General features: G+C 37.7%; 1 protein-coding gene across 1 annotated transcript; it reads right to left on the bottom strand.

Moving 5' to 3' along the window:
- Positions 1–206: 206 nt before the first annotated feature.
- On the bottom strand, positions 207–26,652 carry nptna (neuroplastin a). Its single transcript, XM_059536060.1, is given in 12 exon segments — positions 207–857; positions 1,694–1,768; positions 1,980–2,001; positions 3,553–3,826; positions 6,147–6,280; positions 8,766–8,860; positions 19,163–19,328; positions 20,222–20,289; positions 20,291–20,346; positions 20,349–20,446; positions 20,449–20,481; positions 26,541–26,652. Coding segments are annotated over 11 exon segments (1,080 nt in total). The 5' UTR covers positions 26,614–26,652; the 3' UTR covers positions 207–857; positions 1,694–1,707.

Here is a 26,652-nt window from a genome sequence, read left to right as displayed (position 1 = left end):
CTTATATGTGTAAGGAGCTCATGCAGTAATGTTTTAAAACATGTGGATTGTTTTTCATGGTTTGAACAGTGCACTTTGCTAACATATAATATTAAATCTTAATTATACAGTACTCAACCGAAAGCTTACATTAAAAAAGGCATGCATAGATATTGCTTCGAATAAAAGCCATGATGTATACTATGCATACTGTACATAAAAAAAAAAGCAGTCCTGTAGAATTAGAGACAGATAAGGCACATAAGTATAAAATGTCACTGGTTTGCAAAAATATTTGAAGGAATAAGTGCATCAGTATGAAAAACATTCAGATAACTATAGATATTTCAAATGATTTCATACATCAGTGTACAAAACAAATACAAATTAAATATGGCAGGTCATTTCGCAAAGCCCTTAATTGATTGACAGGATCATATGCCACCTTACCAAATGGTCTACAGTAATATGATAATCTGTACAAAAACTGTCATACCAGAATCATGGTGGCATAATAAGTTAAAGGCTTGCTTGAACAAAAGTCATTCATAAATACGCAAACAAACCTAAAAAAAAAGCCTATATAAACAATAATTATCTTGCATGCAGTCATTATTTTTGGACTTTTGCCTGAAAATGGAAAAAGTTTACTTGAATAAAAGAGATTCTAAAGAAAAGGCAACACAATCATGCAAAAAAAATTTCAGAATCAAGTGCAGTTCTGTTCACTCGTGGTCCTCACACCAGATTTATAAGGCAGGCCTCGGGTGCCCATTTCTTCCAGTCTTCCATTTAACTCCTCCACCTTTGATTTGATTGCCAATGCCCTGAACCGTTCATGAGTAACGTTCATGTGGTCATGATGTGAATGTCTCAATCTGTAAACAACAAACAGACAAAAGTGGGCAGTTTCAGAAGAGTAACTGATTGAGAAATGTGCTAGTTAATAAAAAATTACACAGATTTCTGGAATACTTGATTCTGACTGGGCCAGCTGCGGCATTCTGCGAATAGATATTTCCTAATATTCATCACTGTCCATGGCAACTTTTTGTATCAGTCAGCTTATCAGCCAGGTTCACAGAGAACTTGTTCTTGCCTTTAAAAAACGTAAGATGCAGGGCAGTCTCAGGATGCCTTTTTAAAAGTTCAATTTATTTTATCTTGATCGGAGTATTTTTAGAATGCCATGTGAGCTAGACGCAAGTGTCCGTTAGCATGTATACTTATAGAAAACAATAGAAAAGCAGCTCAGTGGAATGCAAACGTGCTCTGTTTAAAACTTGTTTAAACTGCCGCTACTTTCATGTGTATTCAGTTTTATTATTGTAATGTTCTTGAAGTGTTTATGTTGTTGCTGCGCACGTTTTGTACATTATAATGGACATTTTTTTCCCTAGTGGAAGCTTTAAGATAATATTAAGATTATAAAATCACATATATATGTAATTAACAGGAAAATGTACTATCAGTAGTTCATTATAAGTTTTTAACAGTTAAAATGCATAAGTCATAGCAATGAAATTATATATATATATATATATATATATATATATATATATATAAAGAGATAATATTCTGTTCCAAAACCTTTACACACTTTTTGGTAATTTATATATTTTAAAGTATGGCTTAGTGTCTAAATTTCTGTAAGCACTGTTTCTTGTTGTATGTTCCACTGATATGAATATTCTCAGTCTAACTGAATACTCACCTTTAATGATGAAATCAATTTGTATTTCTCTGACGTAGGCTTTTCTCTTTGTGGTTGTTGGTGGAATTAGTTTTCCTTGAAGGTGAGATCATAAAAATGAGTCAGTGTGAGTGTCACAATACAAAATACAAATCCAGCATTTTACACTCATCCATATAATTACATTTCCTTCATTCACTGTTTCTTTATACTCCATACATTCTGTATATATAACATCCGCTGGCTTCAGTAATTTAGGACAGTTGCATCATATTAAGTCTTATTGAAATGTAAATCTGATACTTACATTGGCCCAGCTGGTTCGTCATCTTAAGCAGAATGGGAAACAAAACAACAACAATTTTAGTTGGAGGCTGTAAAGGTTCCAGCTGGAACAATATTCACATTATTGAATGGATGCTGTAAACTGATTGCTGAAGATATTGTTGTGCAGTAGAATAACACAGAATGAAGACTTCGCTCCATCAGCTTTGGTGTGAGTAATTAAAAGGCTTGCAGTTTTTAACAGAACAAGAACAGAGAAGAAAGACAAACATGCAGCCCACACACACACACACACACACACACACACACATATATATATATAAATATATGCATCCTATGTTAAATATCACATGACTTTTATATATAATATTGCATATACATAGCATAGCTATACAAATACATGTACACAAATTTTCAGCCTTTAAAAGTGAAAGGGGACACAGAAAAAAAAGGTAAAACCTCATGCTCATGCCAACATGATTGCATCTGAACAGACTCCAGGTGAAGAAGATGTACAGAAATGAAGGTCATTTGAAGGTTAAACAGCAACAGAACAGACGGCATTCCAGTAATAATGGCCAAATAAAATCCCATTTTAGCCTAAACCACACAAGACTTATATATACACACTAAAGTACAGGAGAACAGTGAATATGGGCAGTACTGTTAGGTTCAATCAAGCTGCATGCAGGTCTTTCACTTACCACAGTGTTTTAGGTTGTGCCAGTCAGAGAGAAAGAAACGTGTTAACGTTGTTCATTCTTAATGGCTTAATGATATTAACCATTAAGAGTGTCATTTAACGGTAAAATAACGATGCAGTAATTCTCAAGTAGGCTCAGCTATAAACGCCTGCACTAAGTGTGAAGCTGAACCTGAATATATACACTCAACATTGTATTTTAACATACGTCTGCTCACATCCACGAACAATGCTAAATACTGAACACATTTTAAACAAACAAAACGCATAAATTCTTCGTTTCTATTTATGGCGATTAAATCAATTCCGATGAAAACCACTAGGTGGCGATGCTGGACAGACAACATCCCATTTAACGTCACTATTAGCTCAAGACATTAAAAGCTTGGTAAACCAGTTCTTGTGGAAATATAGATTGGTAATGAGTAAATATAAGAAATAGCACACATAATTGAATCCAAAAGCGAATATTATTGCTTTAAATAGTTTTTAAACATAAAGAGTTCGTTTTATAATGAGAGCTGAAAGTGATTTACTGGCATACAGGAATACATGAATACATTATACAAGACTGACAGGGTCTCGTTTTCCCTCGCAATGCATTGTGGGTGAGCTGTAAGTGGCGTTGGACTACACCTCCACACGCATCAATAATTCACTGCCCGCTACCTACCCTTACACCACAGTCACATTTCTCTCAAATATCAGATTAGAGTCCAGATGACCTAACTCAGGTGACCTACAGGAAAGAGAGTGTGTGTGTGTGTGTGTGTGTGAGATCAGAGTCCAGATGATACTGTAACCCAGCCTTTTAAACTCACCGTCAGGAACATCGTGTGTGTGTGTGAGATCAGAGTCCAGATGATACTGTAACCCAGCCTTTTAAACTCACCGTCAGGAACATCGTCAGGCTTCTTGCGCTTCTCGTAGATGACGATGATCAGCACCAGGATGATGATCTCAGCGAGGATCCCCAGCACGGGCCACAGGGGGGCCAGGAGGCTCCTGACACGCAGAATTGTTTGCTTTGAGTCGGAGCTGATGATGTTGGTGGCGTTGCACTGGTACTTTCCCGGGTCGGTGGTGATGTTTAGGTCAATGATGGACAGTTCGGTGTAGCCATCCTTGCTGCTGATGAAGAAGCGGCCAGAGGAGTTGTCAATATCCTGGGTGATTGATGGAGTGGGAGGAAAGCCGGTGACAGACAAGGAGAGGTGAAAGAAGAAAAGCCAGTCATTATATGCTTAATTAGTGTTTCTATAAAAATATTTACTTTTTATTAAATGATAAATGCTTGACGGTAGACCTTTTTGCGTAACTGTAAAAAAAAATTTTTTATAAAGTAAATGTAAGAATACATTTTATATTGTTATTAATATTTCAAGATTAACCCTTACCAGACTTAAAGGATTAGTTCCCCCAAAAATCATAATTATGTTATTAATAACTCACCCTCATGTTGTTTCAAACCCGTGAGACCTCCGTTTATCTTTGGAACACAGTTTAAGATATTTTAGATTTAGTCCGAGAGCTCTTAGTCCCTCCATTGAAGCTGTGTGTACGGTATACTGTCCATGTCCAGAAAGGTAAGAAAAACATCATCAAAGTAGTCCATGTGACATCAGAGGGTCAGTTAGTGTTTTGGTCCAAAAAAAGCAAAAACTACGACTTTATTCAGCATGGTCTTCTCTTCCGGGTCTGTTTTGAGAGAGTTCAAAACAATGCAGTTTGTGATATCCGGTTCATGAACGAATCACTCGATGTAACTGGATCTTCTTGAAACAGTTCACCAAATCGAACTGAATCGTTTTAAATGGTTCCCGTCTCCAGTACATATTAGTCCACAAATGACTTAAGCTGTTAACTTTTTTAATGTGGCTGACACTCCCTCTGAGTTCAAACAAACCAATATCCTGGAGTAATTCATTTTCTCAAACAGTACACTGACTGAACTGCTGTGAAGAGAGAACTGAAGATGAACACCGAGCCGAGCCAGATAATGAACGAAAGATTGACTCGTTCTCGAGTCAAGAACCGGTTGCATCGGTTTTCAGATCACCAGTAGTTCTTTCGGACAGTTCGATTCAATAAACCGGTTGAAGAAAACGGTTCACCGGTTCTTTTGCGCTCAACGTAATGATGTCATTGGCGATGATTGCCCTTGATTCAAGCCCTCGGTTTACCTGGGCTCATAACATAAGCACAGAATCAGTTCAGAATCAATCACCAAAAGAATCAGTTCGGTTCAGACGCTCTGTGTGTCAGTCTGCTTCACGCTGAATCACACATGCACAGTATCATCAGCTCCTAGGTTCACGAATCGGACGTGTCTGACAGAAACGGTTCTTGACTCGAGAACGAGTCAATGTTTAGTTCGTTATCTGGCTTGGCTCGGTGTTCATCTTCAGTTCTCTCTTCACAGCAGCTCAGTCAGTGTACTGTTTGAGAAAATTAATTACTCCGGGATATTGGTTTGTTTGAACTCAGAGGGAGTGTCAGCCACATTAATAAAGTTAACAGCTTAAGTGATTTGTGGATTAATGCGTATTAGAGACGCAAACCATTTAAAACGATTCAGTTCGATTTGGTGAACTGGTTCAAAAAGATCCGGTTACATCGAATGATTCGTTCGCCAACCGGACATCACTACACTGCAGTGTTTTGAACTCTCGCATAACAGACACGGAAGAGTAGACAATGCTGAATAAAGTCGTAGTTTTTGCTATTTTTTGACCAAAATGTATTTTCGATGCTTCAAAAAACTCTAACTGACCCTCTGATGTCACATGGACTACTTTGATGATGTTTTTCTTAACTTTCTGGACATGGACAGTATACCGTACACACAGCTTCAATGGAGGGACTGAGAGCTCTCGGACTAAATCTAAAATATCTGAAACTGTGTTCCAAAGATAAATGGAGGTCTTACGGGTTTGGAACGACATGAGGGTGAGTTATTAATGACATAAGTTTCCTTTTTGGGTGAACTAACCCTTTAAGTAACTTTAGGTTAACTTAATTTTCCATATACATGTTTGTAGAAAAATAATCGTAATGTGTAAGGTATTATTGAGAGATACAAATTAACAAATGATATTTATATTATATTTTAGTCTGTTATACTGTAAAAATCTCATTGATTACATTACAAGCCTTCAGAATTATTATTACTGTAATTCTCTTATTATTTTGTAATTCACTGTAACAATTTTCATCTTCAAGTATGATCACTCACTATATCATACTATATGAGCCATAAAAGTCTGATGCATCACATATCAAGCTTTTAAATCTTTTTAAAAACATTTTTGTCTAAATGTTCAATAAACGTAATAAAAAAATGGATTTTAGAACATTTACTTAATATGCTTTATAGGGTTAAAACAACTTGCTAAGTAGATGAATTTTCTTTGTGGGGTCGAACTATCTCTTTAAAACGACCAAACAGAAAATTGATGGTTCACTTATGAGTCAAAATGACCATACCATACTGATGCCATTATTAAGTTTGTACCAGCTCCACATGGGATAAGGATAAACCACGGATTTGCAGTAGATGACAGCTTTTTCACCCTCATACTTATTCTCGCTGACCTTGTACCCCGTGATATTTGGTGCAGCTACGAGAGGAGAGCAGAAGGACAGTGAGACCTTCACTATCAGAACAGATTTCATTGCATAAATATATCATTGCTCTGATATTCAATCACTACATGGACATTTGCTGTGTCATATTTGTGTGGTTAATATAGCTTAAAACTAGTGATGGATCAGCAAATATTAAGAAAATATACCATGATTGCCCCAACCCATGAGAATAAATCAAAAACCTATGTCCACAGCGATTTGATGTGCTGTCGCACAAGCCGATTTAGACGAAAATGCTAAAAGTAGTGAAAACAATGATGTTTTCTCTTTAACTTTTATTTATTTGGTTGACCTTTTTTCACCAAAGTGATTTACATTCAAGTTCAAATTTAAACCATGAATAACTCAGGATTCAAAGCTGTGGCTTTTCTGAAATTGCTGAAATGAGTGTGAAGTGCTGGTTCAAGATCTCATTTAATTTAATGTTATTGAAACAGACCAAAAAAATAAAATAATAATAAGCCTAGGGATGCGCCAATGTCATTGTTATATTATTATTACTCTGGCTGATAAAGACAAAATAAAAATAAATAAATCTATACTACATTTTTAATATTTCACATTATAACATTGTCAAATCTATATTAACTTAAATTAGTGTTTTTAAAGGTTAACATTCTGTGAGTGTTAGACAACTGGAAAATTGTTACGTCAAAAGCATTAACAATTTTTACCGCCCTTAAACCTTGATAATATAACTATATACTTGCTGTTGTTACTGACATATTTAATCTAATATGTTTATTTCTCAAAGGACTACAGGTGCTGGTCATATAATTAGAAACATCAAAAAGTTGATTTATTTCACTAATTCCATTCAAAAAGTGAAACGTGTATATTATATTCCTTCATTACATTCATTCATTACAACCTTCAGCTCTTCTGCATTGTTGGGTCTGGCATATCGCATCTTCCTCTTCACAATACCCCATAGATTTTCTATGGGGTTAAGGTCAGGCGAGTTTGTTGGCCAATTAAGAACAGGGATACCATGGTCCTTAAACCAGGTACTGGAAGCTTTGGAACTGTGTGCAGGTGCCAAGTCCTGTTGCAAAATGAAATCTGCATCTCCATAAAGTTGGTCAGCAGCAGGAAGCATGAAGTGCTCTAAAACTTCCTGCTCTACGGCTGTGTTGACCTTGGACCTCAGAAAACACAGTGGACCAACACCAGCAGATGACATGGCACCCCAAACCATCACTGACTGGAAACTTTACACGGGACCTCAAGCAACGTGGATTGTGTGCCTCTCCTCTCTTCCTCCAGACTCTGGGACCCCGATTTCCAAAGGAAATGCAAAATTTACTTTCTTCAGAGAACATAACTTTGGACCACTCAGCAGCAGTTCAGTCATTTTTGTCTTTAGCTCAGGCGAGACGCTTCTGATGCTGTCTGTTGTTCAAGAGTGGCTTGACACAAGGAATGCGACAGCTGTAACCCATGTCTTGTATACGTCTTTGTGTAGTGGTTCTTGAAGCACTGACTCCAGCTGCAGTCCACTCTTTGTGAATCTCCCCCACATTTTTGAATGGGTTTTGTTTCACAATCCTCTCCAGGGTGTGGGTGTACACTTTTTTTCTACCACATCTTTTCCTTCCCTTCGCCTCTCTATTAATGTGCTTGGACACAGAGCTCTGTGAACAGCCAGCCTCTTTTGCAATGACCTTTTGTGTCTTGCCTTCCTTGTGCAAGGTGTCAATGGTCGTCTTTTGGACAACTATCAATTCATCAGTCTTCCCCATGATTGTGTAGCCTACAGAACTAGACTGAGAGACCATTTAAAGGCTTTGCAGGTGTTTGAGTTAATTAACTGATTAGAGTGTGGCACCAGATGTCTTCAATATTGAACCTTTTCACAATATTCTAATATTTTCTGAGATACTGATTTTGGGATTTTCCTTAGTTGTCAGTTATAAACATCAAAATGAAATATATTAGTCTGTGTGTAATGAATGAATGAATTGTATAATTATAATTGTATAATTGCCTTTAAAGTTGTTAAAGTCAAAATGAAGTTTTATATTTTTACGGTAGGTAGGAATATATATATATATGCAACATGAACTTATGCAACATGAACCAATCAGCTTGTGCCAAATCTTTTAACGCTGTGAATATCATCAGTTACGTTAATACCCATCAGCCTGTGCCATCTAGAATTTCATGACTGAACTATACTTTTCTATAATTATATACTAATTATTAATATTTCAAACAATTTATTCACATTCATCCTGTACTGGCTGGTGAACAAAACCTGTATGTCTTTGCACTCAACTAACCAAGCTCACATTCATGCTGTCATGGCCTTTCAAGCCCCGCTCTGACATGTCCAAGAGATGGAAAGACAAGCTGACCCCATAGACAGGTTTAAAATGTCAAAATGTCACTCATCCAAACCAACTGAAAATCAGACTCCAGTGAACATTCAATTCCTATACTTTTTTAGCATCTTACCTTTTATCTCAATTGTGGCATTTGCTGTGGGGGCCGAATCGAACGTGAACACACACATATACACGCCTGTGTTCTCTCGCCTTGGTTTTTCAAGTCTGTATAATGGATACAACACAATATGCTTATAAAGTGAAGGTAACAGCTATTCTTTGAAGTACATTGGCATAATATAAAATGGCTCAGAATGACACCCCCACCGGTAAAGAGAAATCTAATGCAGGTTAAGTGTTAGGAGTACTAGTATGCCTACTAGTCTGTCTCTGATGAGATTAGGAGTCAGGCAGAGAGATTAACAACACATGTAGGTAGAGAAAGAGCCCTCGTATGGGATTACAATCCCGCCAAATGTATTGCAGTCACAGAGCGAAAAATAACAAGCAAAGATCAAATATTTAAAAACACGCGTATAATAATAACGCACAAAACTGAAAAACAAATGCAGTTTTTTTTTTATTTATTTAATTTATTTATTTAATTGTTTTATTGCTCCATGGTAAAAACACAAAACATTTCATTTTCTTCTTTAGATAATTTAAATTCTCATGTGCAAAAGGGAACAGAAAGAAGATTAAATCTTATAATATCTGTCCCCTATTCCAAAAACAAAATAAAAAATAACCTTGGTTACGCAACTTACAGCCAAAATTACACTGACAAAAACAATGTTGGTTTAAATATCAGCATTCATGCAGTATAATATAATAAATCAGGCAATGCCCTAACAACAAATCAACATGTAATCCAATACATATACAATACACAAAAAAACAAACAAAACAAAAACCAAAAACATAGATGTCACACACCTGGACTCATTTTGTGTGTTTTTGCCCCTGTGACCCAGTTTCCGTCTTCCGTGTGTGGTTTGATTAGTTCCCAGGTGTGTCTAGTCATTCCCGCATGTGTTCCATGTCCCTGTTAATTTAGTCATGCCTTCCACCTGTGTTTCCCCATTATCCTTTGTATAAATGCCTTGTCCTTTCAGTTCTGTTTTGTCGGGTCTACTCGTCTAAATGTCAACTTGTCTACTTGTCACCTGTTACTTGCCTCTTGCCACCTGTTATTTACGACTTACCTTGTTTATGTTTTATTTAATAAATCCTTGTTTCGTTTATCCCTCGGCTCCGTGTTCCTTCCAGCAGCATAAGCCGTGACAGAAGACCCGACCTGAAAAAGTTAAAAACTGCGTGTTTTCCCTCCGTTTTGTTTTCCGTTTTTTTTCACAGTCTTTTTTCTTTCCGTAGTGTTTCATGGATCCCCTCTATCGCCCCGAATACCTCCTCCTCCTGCTGGAGCAGGAGGGACTGTCTCTCGAGGACCATACCAGACGGTTTCTCTGGCTAGCTAATGCCACCAGCTACCCGGACCACGCGCTCTGCACCTTTTAACACACCAGCCTGAACCCTAGGTGCAGAGCGTTGTCGCCCGAAGATGGTCCTCGGGAGGATTTCGCCGCATTTATAGAGTGGAATCTGGTGAGAAATGGGTCCCCTCTCACGGTCGGCCCAATGGAGGATCTCGCCAGGTCCACTCTGGACCCAGAGCCCAGCCTACAATCTCCCCACGGTACGAGGCATAAGCCCGAGCCCACCGATGACGGAGAGCCAGAGAGCATCCCGTCAGACCAGGTGCGAGAGCCGGCGACACTGCCCACCACGAGGGAGCAAAATATGGAGCGCCAAATGGGTCAAAATGAGGGGGGTTCCAATTCACCTATGCCAGATCCTCTGTTAAGCCCAGGAAGGGCTCCTGATCTTCCGTTAAGCCCAGGACGGGCTCCTGATCCTCCTGTAAGCCCAGGATGGGCTCCTGATCCTCTGTTAAGCCCAGGAAGGGCTCCTGATTCCCCGTTAAGCCCAGGACGGGCTCCTGTTCCCCCTTTAAGCCCAGGATGGGCTCCTGTTCCCCCGTTAAGCCCAGGACGGGCTCCTGATCCTCCTGTAAGCCCAGGACGGGCTCCTGAACCCGCGTTAAGCCCAGGACGGGCTCCTGAACCCGCGTTAAGCCCAGGAAGGGCTCCTGATCTTCCGTTAAGCCCAGGACGGGCTCCTGATCCTCCTGTAAGCCCAGGACGGGCTCCTGAACTTCCGTTAAGCCCAGGACGGGCTCCTGATCCCCCGTTAAGCCCAGGACGGGCTCCTGATCCCCCGTTAAGCCCAGGACGGGCTCCTGATCCCCCGTTAAGCCCAGGACGGGCTCCTGTTCCCCCGTTAAGCCCGGGACGGGCTCCTGTTCCCCCGTTAAGCCCGGGACGGGCTCCTGATCCCCCGTTAAGCCCGGGACGGGCTCCTGATCCCCCGTTAAGCCCGGGACGGGCTCCTGAACCCCCGTTAAGCCCGGGACGGGCTCCTGAACCCCCGTTAAGCCCGGGACGGGCTCCTGAACCCCCGTTAAGCCCGGGACGGGCTCCTGAACCCCCGTTAAGCCCAGGACGGGCTCCTGATCCTCCGTTAAGCCCAGGAAGGGCTCCAGCCCCAGAGCTTACTCCAATGCCTGCTCCTCCAAAATTCCCACCCTCCCACCCACTCCTGCCTCCTCCTCCGCTGTCGTCTGGCTGCCCCTCTGCTCGCCCTCAGCCTACCATCATTGTGGTGCGAGCTCAGCGGGACCGCCATCCTCCAGCGACGCCTTGGTCGGCGTCTCCCTCACCTCCGCCTCCAGCCTCTGAGGCCTGGACTCCGCCTCGGCCCGTTGACCCGTCGGCTCCACCATGGCTCCTAGCTCCTTCCTCTCCGCCGTGGCCCGGCAGTCCGCAGGCTCTGCCTGGCTCCCTCGTCCCTCCGGCTCCGCCTTGGTCTGGCGTCGTCCATCCTATGCCTCGGGACTCCACTCCTCCGGCTTCGCCTCATCCCTCCGTCCCTCCGGCTCCGTCAGGCTCCTTCATCCCCTCGGCTACACCTCAGTCCTCGGTCACTCTGGCCTCACCGCGGCCTTCCGGATCCACATCGCCGCGTCAGTCACCAGAGCCATCTGTTCCGCCTAGGACCTCCGGCTCCTCCCCGTCACCCTGGCTCTTCGGCTCTCCGTCTCCGCCTCGGGCTCCTCCTCCACTTGCTCCGTTGCCGTGGGTCGAGTCCCTGGAGTCAGTGACCATTCCTCCTCCATGGCTCCTTCCACCGTCGGCCCCACCTTGGGCCGTTATGGCTGTGGCCTGGGTCCTGCTGGGTACCTCCTGCTTCAGATCCTTCCTGTCTCCTCCCTGGCTCCTCCCTCCGTCATCTCCTCCCTGGCTCCTCCCTCCGTCATCTCCTCCCTGGCTCCTCCCTCCATCTCCTCCCTGGCTCCTTCCTCTGTGGTCCCTGTCTGCTGGCCTCCCTTTGTTGTTTCTACGGTGCGAGGACGCACCTTCCCGGGAGGGGGGAGTACTGTCACACACCTGGACTCATTTTGTGTGTTTTTGCCCCTGTGACCCAGTTTCTGTCTTGCGTGTGTGGTTTGATTAGTTCCCAGGTGTGTCTAGTCATTCCCGCATGTGTTCCATGTCCCTGTTAATTTAGTCATGCCTTCCACCTGTGTTTCCCCATTATCCTTTGTATAAATGCCTTGTCCTTTCAGTTCTGTTTTGTCGGGTCTACTCGTTACTCGTCTAAATGTCAACTTGTCTACTTGTCACCTGTTACTTGCCTCTTGCCACCTGTTATTTACGACTTACCTTGTTTATGTTTTATTTAATAAATCCTTGTTTCGTTTATCCCTCGGCTCCGTGTTCCTTCCAGCAGCATAAGCCGTGACAATAGACCTCACCATATTAATACTGACTGAATATACTCTGTTTATACTTATACTTAAACTGTCCAATACTACTACAACTTTTAAGATTTTCATGCAATGAGTTCCACAATTTTACTCCAATAACTGAGGGGCACATTTGTTTTATTGTTGTACGTGCAAATTGATGCAAATTTAAAATTATACCTTCTCCTACTGAACTCTTTTTCTAACTGAAAAAGGTGTTGTATTTTCTCTGGTAAGATTTTATGTCTTGCTTTAAATAAAATTATTAGTGTTTGAAACTTTACCAAATCTTCTAACTTTAATATTCTGGATTTAACAAATAATTTGCTTGTATGTTCTCGGTAGTTGACTTTATGAATAATTCTTATAGCTCTCTTCTGTAAAATAGATAAAGGTTTTATATTTGTCTGATATGTGTTCCCCCAGACTTCTATAAAATAAATAAAATATGGTACGATGAGTGAACTATATAGTATTTTCATTGTTTTATTATTTAATACCTCCTTCACTTTGTTTAAAACAAAAATATTTTGGGAGATTTTTCTTTTAATGTGTGTTATGTGAGGTTTCCATGATAGCTTATCATCCATAATTACACCAAGAAAACGAAACTCAAACACTCTCTCAATATCAACTCCATCTATGGATAAAGCAACAGGTTCATTTATTTTCCTATTTCCAAAGACCATAAATTTTGTCTTCTCTAAATTCAACGACAACTTATTTATATCAAACCATTTCTTCAATTTTGTCATTTCATATTCAATGGATTCTACTAGTTTCTGTATATTATTTCCAGAGCTGAAGAAATTAGTATCATCTGCAAATAAAACAAACTGTTATAATTTGGAAACATCACAAATGTCATTAATATATAAAAGAAAAAGTTTAGGTCCCAAAACAGAACCCTGTGGTACCCCACATTTAATTTCCATAAGTTCAGATTTGACATCAGTTAACTGTACATATTGTTTCCTGTTATGCAGATAACTTCTCAACCAATTAAGGGCCATTCCTCTCATTCCATACAAACTTAATTTAGAAAGTAAAATATCATGATTCAAAGTATCAAATGCCTTTTTTAAATCAATAAACACTCCTACTGTGAATTTCTTTTCATCTGTTGCTGTTGTTATTTCTTCAACAATATTCATTAAGGCCGTTGCTGTGGACCTTTTTTGTCTAAAGCCATACTGGCTTTCACTCAGCAGGTGATACTTTTCTAAAAAACTGTTTTTAACAGTAAAAACAAAAAGTTTTTCCAGTACTTTTGAGAATTGTGACAGTAATGAAACCGGTCTATAGTTATTGAAGCTTTGCTTATTTCCTGCTTTAAATAATGGAATAACTTTTGCCCTCTTCATTCTATCTGGAAAAATACCCCTTCCAAAGGAAAGATTACAAATATAACAAAGGGGTTTGACAATACAATCAATTGTCTTTTTTAATATAACCATATCTATTCCATCACAATCAATGGAAGTCTTACTCTTGGACTTAGAAACAATAGTCATAATTTCTGATTCACTGACATCCCCTAAAAACATTGACTGCAGCACTCTACTATCGCCTCTCCATCCTCTTTGCAATGACGTGTCATGTATCTTGATACTATCTACCAGATTTGGCCCCACATTTACAAAAAAAGAATTAAATTCATTAGCCACCTCATTCAAATCATACAGTGTCTTATTATTATAAATAAAATGATCAGGCAGGACTGTGTGTGCTGTTTTATTACCCATTACTTTATTCAGAATGTTCCATGTACCTTTTATATTATTTTAATTATCATCCAACAGTTTATTATAATAATCCTTCTTAGCCTGTCTCATAATTAATACTAGCTTATTTTTATACACCTTATATTTTATTTCAGCAGTATTTGTTCTATATTTTATAAAATTTCTATAAAGTTTGTTTTTCTTTTTGCATGAATTCATCAATCCTTTTGATATCCATGGCTTTCTATTTTCATTTGCTTTTTGTTTGTGTACCACTATTGGACAATGTTTATCATAATATGTCATATACAGTTTCAAAAAAGCATTGTAGGCAGCATCAACATCCTCCACATACACCCCTTCCCATTCTTCATTCCGCAGCCTATTTATAGCATCATCGTTTCTTACTCTTACAAATATACACCCTGTCTTCTCTTTACTTCTTTTTAATTGCCAAGTAAAATTAACAAAAATTGGCAAGTGATCACTTACATCATTTATAACTAATCCACATTTAATGTTTTCTTTAAAGCAGTTTATAAGATATTATCGATTAAGGTTGCTGATTGCTCTGTAATTCTACTGGGTTTATCAATCAACGGATATAACCCTCTTCCGTACATTAACTCAAGAAAGTCAGCGGATGACTTCTGCTTGGTAACCTTTAATAAATCAACGTTGAAATCTCCACAAACTAAAAAAGTTTTGTTTTCGTTTACCTTACTCAATAACTCATCCATCTTTTCTATAAATGTTTCCATCAGAGACCCAGGTCGCCTGTATATACACGTAACAATTATATTACTCATCTTTTCCAACTCAATTTCCACCGATATGCATTCCATTATATCATCAATTGCCATCGTCATACACTGAATTTGTTTACATTTTAAATCTTCATTCACAAACAATGCAACACCGCCTGATCTCTTATTTGTTCTATTAATGTGATACAATTCATATCCATCAATATGAAATATAACACCTCGTTCTTCTTGCATCCATGTTTCTAAAAAAAAAAAAAAATAAATAAAAAAAAAAATGATACATGTTTCTGATAATGCTATCAGCATAAATCGTCCCTTAAGGGTATGCAAGTAATAATCTATCTTATCAAAGTTTTTATAGAGGCTCCTGCAGTTGAAATGAATTAACGAAAACATGGAATCAATAACTATTTGTTTGGCAAATTGTTCTTCAGAATAATATCGACAAGTGGAATTGCTAGTATTAAACACATATCTTCCTGGATCAACATCACATTCAAAATCATGCACTTTATGATCACTCAAAAGTAAAGATTCATCTCTTGGTTCTGTCATTTTTCCTACGTAAGTGTCTCCTTTTACTTTTGAGTACCTATAGGTCATTCATAAAAGAGTTTATCAAACCTTTTTTGTCGGCTCTTCGTGCACTCCTTGTATGGACCTTCAGCCAATCACAGCACAGGCCTATTAACTTAGCATCCAGGTCATCTGGAGTCATTATATCCAGTTTACCAAGGAGCCCACTTTATCCATAAGAACATAGAAACCATATCCAGCCGATTGAACCTTAATCCAGTCTATAAACATCCCTCGACCACTGTTCACGCCGACATATTCCATGTGATCCCTCGAGATAAAAGTCATTCTCTATACTTATCCTTAGCTTATAAAATCTCGACAAAACATCAACCCTGCGCAAGAATGTAGAGGTAAGCTAAATAATTGCATCGTTGCATTGGTGGTTAAAATGAAGCTTTGACATTTTAGCAAGAGGTTTTGCACAAATTAGCCAAAAAGACAGTGGTGAGGAGTGTGCTATTTTTGTTTTAATGATGTGCGCGCGCATTTATAGTGCGTTCTTTCACTGTGTGATTCAGTCTCCTAAAATGCATTTAGAATGATCACAAAATTGAAGATATAGCGGCAGAAAATTCACATATTTATATAATTTCATATATTAAATCAAAATCACTCAAAGAATGCCATCGTTTCCTCCAAAAATCATCATGAATATATACATACATATATATAACAGTTCAGTAAACAAGTTAATTAAGAGACTTGCGTTTTAGACACCATATTGCCTTTTTAGCTCTATTTCTACAACAGAAAATAATTCCAAACACAGCCACCAAAGCACAGTTTTGCGTCTCTGAGCAACGTGACAGTGTTTCGTTCCTGAATGAATCAACCGTTTAAATGATTCGGTTCAGTCGCAATGACTCACTTATTAACAGTGACTTGCTGACACATACTGGCCATTTTAATTTCACATTTAAAGTATCTTTTGATTTTTTAAAATAATTAATTTCTTATCATTTCAAATGAGTATTCAACATTTTATGTCTTGTATATCAAAACATTATTCATGCATTGGTAACTGCAGGTTAAATGCATTCTTGTCCTGCACTAAACAGTGTAATACATCTAAATGCCACTTCCAATGAATCTTCTGCATTTCCTCTGCATTAAAAGATGAGTTTGTTGATACTGATTTGCCTGGTAACAGCCCAAATGTTTTATTATTCTAAATAACTGATTCCTTTAATTAAAAACAACTAGTTTGAGATTAATATACCTATACTCAGTTCCTGGAGGGCCATAGCCCTGCAGAGTTTAGTTCTAACCCTGCTCCAGCACACATATCATGTAGTTTTCAAATAAACCTAAATGATTAGATTAGCTGGATCAGGTGTGTTTAATTAGGGTTATATCTAAACTGTGCAGGACTGTGGCCCTCCAGGAACTGAGTTTGACACCCTTGGCCTGTCCCATTTTGACTCCCTCCAACTGTTAAAATGTAACTAAGTAATTTTTACTCTGAGTAAAGTTTAAATGAGCTACTTTTTACTTTTACTTGAGTAGATTTTTAGACTGGTACTTTTACCTGTACTTAAGTAAAATTTCATTAATGTAATGGTACTTTTACCTGAGTAGAATATTTTTGTACTCTTTCCACCTCTGCTAGATTGACAGCTGCGCCTCTAGCCAATCAGTTCAAGGGGGAGTTGACGTCACTCCAATGTGACTCGTGGCTGCTGTGGCAGGTGTGTGTGTGTGTGAAGTAGAGGGTGATGGTGACACGGGAGTGGATTTTCAAATCTCTCCTGTCCCAATCCCACAAAAAAAACTGGGGGAAAATCCCGTCCCATTTCCCAGAATTACTCATGATCTCTCCCTCTCCCATGTTGTATTCATTTTATTTTTTTAGCCGGAATCTGTCAGTTACAGTGAAAAAATACAGCACAGATCACAGCACGCCCACTTTTTTTTTGTTATTTTATTGAACTGAAAGCAATCTTAAACAATGCACATTGTGCATTTCACACACGTTTTCTATTTTATTTTTTTTCATTTGAGCATAGACATTGCACTCTGAGAGTGGCACTCTGTATAGATTTATTTATCATACATGGAGTTTCTCGCTCAAGTTCACATTTTAAGAGCAAGTGAGAGCACTGGTGCCTCCATCTGTCCTGCTGTTCAGTGTCCACACACACTTCAATAGCGTACATTTCTGTAGGTCAACATTAGATTGAGCGGCCAAATAAAGTTATTACTACATACATCTTTTCGATGAAAAGCTATATTTGAGGCCTATGAATGATAGGTGGGCTTTTGGATGTACTGCCCGATGTAGGCTACTGTATTACCACATAGACCAGCTGTTACCGATCTGTTCTTTACCAGCCACACCAAAGCAAACAGGAGGAGAGCATAAAGACACAGGGCGAGTACAATTGAGTTCAAAATTAAAATATAAGCCTACAGTTTATACTTTATTTATTTAAAAGGTAGGCTATATTTGTGTAGAAAGTTGGGGATCAAAGTGTTATTACTATTCCAGGTCCCACCAACATTTTTTCCCATCCCGTCCCAATCCCGTGATAGTGATTTTGTTTACAATCAATGTCAGCCTCTAGTGTGAAGATGGATAGCCAGCGTCAGCAGGCAAATCCCGGACGATCTCAGGTAATTTGTATTAAATATTTTGTTAGTGGGTGACAGAAACATTCCCTTTGTGTGATATTTAATGCGCATCTTGTCAGTAAAGCTGGTTGTGTAATCAGCGGTAAAAAAATAACATATGAGGAGGAAACCTGATTTTGTTTGCGATTTGGAAAATTTTGAATTCATGTTTCAGTTTTGTGTAATTCATGACTGCGCTGTTTGTTATATCACGTGTTATTACACGTGTTTTTAAATATTTTATTTATGCTTATTATTTTTCGATCTGTGACTGCAATACATTTGGCGGGATTCTAATCCCATACCCTCAAGTTCAGGATTTTTCAGCAATGCAAAAAAGAGCGGCATCAACAAACACTCCGCCAGTCACTGATACAATACATTTACAAAACAAAAGTCCCAGGTAATACACATGATTAGAAGCCTAAATTGGCATATTTTGAACTGATAGTAGTATAAAATTACATTAAGGTCAATGTTTTTGCAATACAATTTACAATAGTCATTAGTAATTAATCTATTGTTAAATAAATGTATGCAGTCTCTTGAGTTACAAGTAAAAGTGTCAGTATATATATATGCACAAATATGTATATTATAAATATGTAAACATACATTTATAAGTATAATTATAGCCAATATACACTTATTACTAGTAGGGCTGAAACTACTAAAAATTGATTAATATGTCAATTTATGTTCATATACTATACACTATGAACAAAAATGGTTTAAAATATCAAGTTGGATGTGGCAGTCTGGTCATATGATTTTTTTTTTACAATATTAAAAATATATATATAAGTATTAAAATATGATGTGACACCATTCAGTTGAGCTTAAATCTCATTTGAATAAATAAGTTTGGTATATATTATTATGAAAGAACAAGCAAAATATATTATGACATTGAAATGAATGAGTGAAAATTATAATATGTGCACACACACAAACACACACACACAACCACATCAGCACCTACTTGTATTGTGTGTTTTTGACACTGGCCCTTGTTTTAGCGATCTCCTCCCCATTCTTCATCCAGAAGCTCTCATGGTGTGTGCTTTGGGACGATGTAAGGTTGCACTGGAGCGTGATTGGAGAACCCGTGGGTAGAATTATGTGATCCGTTGAATCAATTGTTGGTTCTGGAAACACAGATGCATCGGTCAAAAGGTCTTTTTGAATCTTATAGGACTTAGAATGTTTTTTTATTTATTTTTTAAATAAAGAAACGTTATACTATAAAATGTATAATAAACGTCTGAGATTCTGCAAACAAACACAAACCAAATACTAAATCCTCAAACGTAAAGTCTATTATTATTATAGTCTCATTGATGCACTATTATAGTTTATTATTTATTTATTTATTTTCTAGTTTTAGTTTATTCAGTTTGAACTTAAAACAAATTATTTGGAAACTACAGTAGCTAAAATAATTACTTTTTATTTTAAATTAAAAGTATATTTTATTTCAGGTAACTACAATGTTTTTATTTTATTTTTATCATTTTTTTAGTGATAGTTACCCTGCTTCAGTTCATTTTTTCACATAAAACATTGTTATATTGTGATTATATAATTTTAACTTTATTCTATAAGGCAGCACTGTGATCTCTCACTTCTGGACTCCACTGTATATCATATATGATACAGGATCGGAATTACCAATGGACACTGATAAACATATAATGGCTCACTAACTACTGTACCTTACCAGATCCATGGATGCCTCAGAACAGAAACTGTAATATTGTCATGGTCAAACCCTGAAATATCTCAATAAGGAGGACAAGGAAATTTTCTACAAAAATAGGTCACTTGCCTGTATATGTAGCAGCTACAAGGGCAAAAGTAATCTAATAGGATGGTGCTCTGACCAGATTATAGTCCAGTTATAGACTAAAACAACCAGAGGAGGAAAAGGGAAGATCCACTACAGCAAATGCTGACCACAGCACAACACTAAACAGAGGTGTATTAGGAAGGGCGGATGGTTCATTTCGGCTACACCACTAGCGGGGAAAGCTGAACTCACTCTGCAACACGGTAACTGTTGCCTGGGCTCGTATCCAGGTAGTGGATGGATTCTGGTGCAAATCGTCATGGGTCAATACTGGCCCTGCACTCATAAATCCCAGAATCCTCGATGGTGATGCGACTAGAGTGATGTCTAACACACTTACACCATTGGCGCAGTACGCCATGCTGATGGACACGCGTTGTCTGCGCGCTCCATCCCAAATCTGGAAGAAGCTGTCAGCTTAGTCTCAGAGAGGGGCGACTTCACAAACCCCGCTGAGGGGCGGCACAGAGGCAAATAGAAACATGACAAGAAACATGACAAATAAAGACATGGGAGGAAAAAAAGAAAACAAAAGATTAAACTAAAATTACAAACCAAAAATGAAACAAGAAATGAATAATTGCACAATTGACGAAAGACAAAATGAAAAAGTTTTCTTTAAAGGGTTAGTTCACCGAAAAATGTAAATTATGTCATTAATAACTCACCCTCATGTTGTTCCAAACCAGTGAGACCTCCATTCATCTGTGGAACACAGTTTAAGATATTTTAGATTTAGTCCGAGAGCTCTCAGTCCCTCCATTGATGCTGTGTGTACGCTATACTGTCCATGTCCAGAAAGGTAAGAAAAAACATCATCAAAGTAGTCCATGTGACATCAGAGGGTCAGTTAGAATTTGTTGAAGCATCGAAAATACATTTTGGTCCAAAAATAACAAAAACTACGACTTTTCTCAGCATTGTCTTCTCTTCCGTGTCTGTTGTGAGAGAGAGTTCAAAACAAAGCAGTTTGTGATATCCGGTTCGCAAACGAATCATTCGATGTAACCGGATCTTTTTGAACCAGTTCACCAAATCGAACTGAATCGTTTTAAATGGTTCGCGTCTCTAATATGCATTAATCCACAAATGACTTAAGCTGTTAACTTTTTTAATGTGGCTGACACTCCCTCTGAGTTCAAACAAACCAATATCCCGGAGTAATTCATTTTCTCAAACAGTACACTGACTGAACTGCTGTGAAGAGAGAACTGAAGATGAACACCGAGCCGAGCCAGATAACGAATGAAAGATTGACTCGTTCTCGAGTGAAGAACCGGTTGCATCGGTCACATGTCACATGGACTACTTTGATGATGTTTTTCTTACCTTTCTGGACATGGACAGTATACTGTACATATGTTTTCAATTGAGGGACTGAAAGCTCTCGGACTAAATCTAAAATATCTTAAAATGTGTTCCGAAGATGAACGGAGGTCTCACGGGTTTGGAACGACATGAGGGTGAGTTATTAATGACAAAATTTTCATTTTTCGGTGAAGTAACCCTTTAAGCCTACAGTATATGCATTTTTAGATTTAACATGCATTTACATTTAGTAGCCTACACTGATACATTTTATTTCTGATTTTGTTTATATTATGTTTGATTGAGTACTGATTATTGCAGTTTGTTAGTGATAATTAAATACATCCATGCTACATGTATCTATATTTAAATAAAAAATACTAAAATAAATAATGAATCATAAATTGAGCATATACATTTAAATATCAAATAAAAACTATATTTGATTACTCACACTGGAAATGAAAGATCAATTTAAATACATTGTATTGTTGGAAATTATTTTGTACTTCACATTTTAGCAAGTTTACTTCATCTGGATATGCATCTGGAAACAATGCACACACACAATTTGAATACTGTGCACAGTACACATACTACATATTTATGCTGTATGCAGACTAGTATGTCTGTCCGCTATTCCAGCCATTACTGGTTTGAAGATAATGTAATTGATTCTACAGAAAGACACAAAGTGCACAGCATTGAACAGTGCTGTCAATATAGCACTCTGAATCTGAGCACTATTCATGTGTGGATGTGCTGATAGACAGGCAGTTTCCATAGAAGCATGCTACAGCAGTTGAGCAGGCCTTTAAGAAGAGGAAGGACTGCCAACCACACTGCATGCATGTCTGCCACAACCCCCCACCCCCCATTAACCGCTGTGCAAGCTGATTGCATTCACATGTATGAAGCCCCGCTGTCAACAGTCATATAGTGCGATACGTGTTTGTTGTGTGCATTTCACTATATATGGCAACATAGGAACAAAACTTGTTCCTATCGAGTGATCAGTCAACAGTGCTTTCTAATGAAACAAATATTTTGAAATGAAAAACAAAAGAGACACAATGCATTGGGGCACATTTAAAAGATGTCAAAAGCAAAAAAAGAAAAGCATAAAGACACAAACATAAATAATTTATGAAAGGAAAGCCATGATATTTGAACAACAGCCACTGACAGGTGTTTACTATTTTATGATATGGTTTTAATGTTCTATTTACATTTCTTTTTTTTTATCTGTCCGAAACCCGGGCCAACACAGACGTTCTTTATTTTTTTGTTTATCCTACTAACTTCAGCCGCCAAACGGGCGATCATACAGTGAGGAAAATTGCAGTAGTCAAGGCGAGCTGACATGTTATCAAGTACGCTGCTGTTTACAGAATTACCGGACCTGCGTCCTCGCAGACATCACACTCCCGAGTCGAATGGGAAGATGCAAGTCCGAAAACAGCGGTTGAAGTTAGTAGGATAAACAAAAAAATAAAGAACGTCTGTGTTGGCCCGGGTTTCGAACACGCGCTAAAAGATGGCATGCCATAAGAGATAACAGTCACTAACCACTGAGCTACAGCACCATCATAACTTGTCACCTGTGTTTACCTATTATGAAAATAAACAATAGCAGAACACTGACTACATTTTATGGTTCATGATGTTAAAGAACATTTCATAACGTCTCAGACAACTGTACATTTGTGGCTACTGTGGCTTAATTATAAACACTATCGTTAACTCATATTTACCCTAGTAAAAACATGGTACACTTTAGTACGATCGTCACTTCCCAATGCAAACACGCCCAATAAAATGGCCCCACCCCTGTCACTTGATTGACAGGTTTCCGTGTAGACGTTGGAAATTCAAATGCAAAAGGTATTGCGATTCCATTTGAGTTTTGGCAGTTTACATGCACAGTGCAGAGAGAGTGAAAAGGCAAATGTGGTAATTAATATTGCTATTTAAATATGACAGGCTCATAGCTCGTAAGATATGGGAAACACAATTGCAAACGGACTTTGCATGTCCATTTTAAATTTGGCAGACACTGCGTTCACTTAATCGAAAATGAAAACGGTAATGCGCGATTTGCATTTGCGTTTGGATTATGTCACATTTTATGTGTCCACAAATTGAAAACGCAATTGCAAATACAATTTGCAATGCCTTTTGAATAAAGTCCGCAATATCATTCCATAGTTTCCTTTGAGGTTATGTTACATAAATATGCAGAGAGGGTTTTTAATGGTTGCACTGTATTATCATGTTAATCAGAACATACACACAGTAGCTTACTGCTGGTTATTCTGACATTGAATGTGATGATAAAACAATCATATAAGGCCATAATGATAATAAAGCAGGGACAGATATGATTTTTACATCCAAACTGACTTTCTACACAATGGGTGATACAACTTACCAAATGCTGCATTTATCCAAACAATAATAGAAGCATGTAACCTTTTGACCCAATGATTGTGAAAGAAGCTTGTAGTAATTACGAGATGTAACTAAATGATTACTTAGGGTTGCACAAGTATTTATATTTTATACGTATTTGTAAAAAGAAATATCAAATACAACACTAAAAGCTAAAATCAAGCATTTTAAAAGGCTTCAAGTGAAATTAGGCACAACAACTTTTACAATATGAGAATGTCTTTTCATTTTAAGATTGTCTAAAAATTGCATTTAACAGTGTTATTATTTTTCAATATTATTTTATAATATTATTTTACTATATTACTTATATGTTAACATAATTTGTTATATATTTTACTTACAGTAAGTAATATTTTAATTATTAGTATCAAATGTTTTTACTTTTACTTTAAGTGAGCATCAGATAAAAGCAAAGATATTAACGGATTGATACTGACAAAAAAAACCCCTCAAATATTGATAAACTTTATGATACCAATATACAGTGTAATCTTCCAATATAATTTTAATCTAAGTGCATCTTAGAACAAGCTTGTGGAACTAATGGACATGTAATTAGTTTATGTGAAAGGGCTTGTATGCTATTGCATATAGTCGCTTGCTAAAGATAGCAGCAAAAACCTGGTTAACCTAAAGGCAGCAAGTGCTGTTGTGCTCTTATGCTTCTAACCAAACACACCTATGCTAAAATGATCCATTTGATCAAATGTGTCTGCCTGTGTGCTCATGCGTTTGTATGTGCATGTGAGTGAGATGAAAGGAAAAGTGTTTGATCTTCATATGAGCTTATGGCCCCTAACAAACAGGCGATGGGCAAAACAGTTTAATTCTGAAATGCTGACAGCAACAATTATAATGCAAATTATAAATTGCAACTAATGATATACTCATGCATAGGATGGTAAAATAAATAGGCTTATTTACTTAAAAAAAAAAAAAAAAAACACTTCCCATATCTTTAGTTGTTGACATCCAAGGTCATGTGTCCAAACAATACAGTCACAAATATATATATATGTCCCTTGTTAGAAGCTAGTCAAATCAGGCAAAATTACACTAGGTGAAAGAAAATATGATCCAGATTACTTTAAAGGAATAGTTCACGTAAAAATTTAAAACTGCTGAAAATTTACTCACTCTTTGGCTATCAAAGAAGTAGTTAAATTGTTTTGTTGCATCTAAAAACTTTAAAGAAATTTTGCATTACATCACTTGCTCACTAATTGATCCTCTGCAGTGAATGGGTGCCGTCAGAATGAGAGTCCAAACATCAGATAAAAACATCAAAAATAAAGTGCTGCAGTCATGATGTCAAAGCGGGTTTCTAATTTATGGGATGCAAAACATTCACGCATCATAAAGTTATCTTTGCCACTGACCTTTTTTAACTTAAAACCCAATATAAAAACCCATATCTCAAGGGAACCATGGCGAAGTAGTCTTCTGCGGTTTTCCGTCATGGCTGCATCACTCTATAATCCACAAGTAATCCTCAAGACCCTAGTAGTCCTTCAATTAATGTCTTGTGTACATTAACAAATACATAAAGTTGTTTAATTTAAACACTTTGCTTTCGATGCTTTTAAAAGTATAGTTCACCCAAAACGAAAAATTCTGTCATTAGTTACTCACCCTCATGTCATTCAAAACCCGCAAGACCTTCGTTCATCTTCAGAACACAAATTAAGATATTTTTGATGAAGTCCAAGAGCTCTCTGACCCTCCATAGACAGCGAGGGTACCACAATCAAGGCACAGAAACATCGATAAAATAGTCCATGTGACATCAGGGGTTCAACCATAATTTTATGAAACTATGAGAATACTTTTTGTGCACAAAGAAAACAAAAATAATGACTATTCAACAATTTCTGTGCCTTGATTGTGGTACACATGCGGTCTATGCAAGGGTCAGAAAGCTCTCAGATTTCATTAAAAATATCTTAATTTGTGTTCTGAAAATGAGCAAAGGTCTCACAGGTTTGGTAAGACATGAGGATGAATTATTAATGACAGAAATGTCATTTTTGGTTGCACTATCCCTTTAAAACTTTAACTCTGATGGCACCCATTCACTGCAGAGGATCCATAGGTGAGCAAATAATGTAGGCTACTGCTAAAATTCTCCAAATCTGTTCCGATAAAAAAAAAAAAAAACTCATGAAGACCTTGAATGGACTACAGACGCACTTGTAGATTGTTGGGCCTTTTTGCTTACAGAAATATTTTTCATAATGTAATGGATCGCAAAAACATGAGCAAAACCAGTTGAGAACCACCAAATCCAATCAATGGGTCACCTTAAAACAGGTGTTTAACACAAACTTCAGTCTATATCAACTACTTTTTCAGTTTAGCAAAATAATTTTTCCTACATGTCCTACGATAATCCACCGTTTTTAAAATGATCCGATGATCCACCTAAACACATCCAAATGATTCTTTAAAAGGGGAATCTTATATATAAAAGAGCCACAAACAGACTCTCCCTGTGGGACAAGTCACAAAATATTAAAATTGTACCTATTTGTGAGAATAAATGGCGAACCGCTTTTAAGAAATAAACAGCACTTTTTAAATGGATTTTTAAATGCAATGCGTTTTGACTTTTAAACCTACAAGTAAACATTTAACTAAATATGTAATAGGTCCTGACATCCATTTAGTTTAGTATTTCCGAAAGCAATGCATAGGATCTGAGATGAAACTCAGTTGTTCTTTAAATGCAACACATTTTTAAAGTCCTTACCGTTCTGAGCGAAGCCCGAATGCAGCATAAGGACTCCGAATAATATCACCAGCACATTTCCCGCGTAAGGCATGTTCTGGGTCGCCTGACTACCTGGATATGTGTGGAGGGA

Source organism: Carassius carassius, chromosome 43 (assembly GCF_963082965.1).
Source record: "Carassius carassius chromosome 43, fCarCar2.1, whole genome shotgun sequence".
Taxonomy (NCBI): Eukaryota; Metazoa; Chordata; class Actinopteri; order Cypriniformes; family Cyprinidae; genus Carassius; species Carassius carassius.
This window is presented reverse-complemented; position numbering and strand designations above follow the sequence as displayed.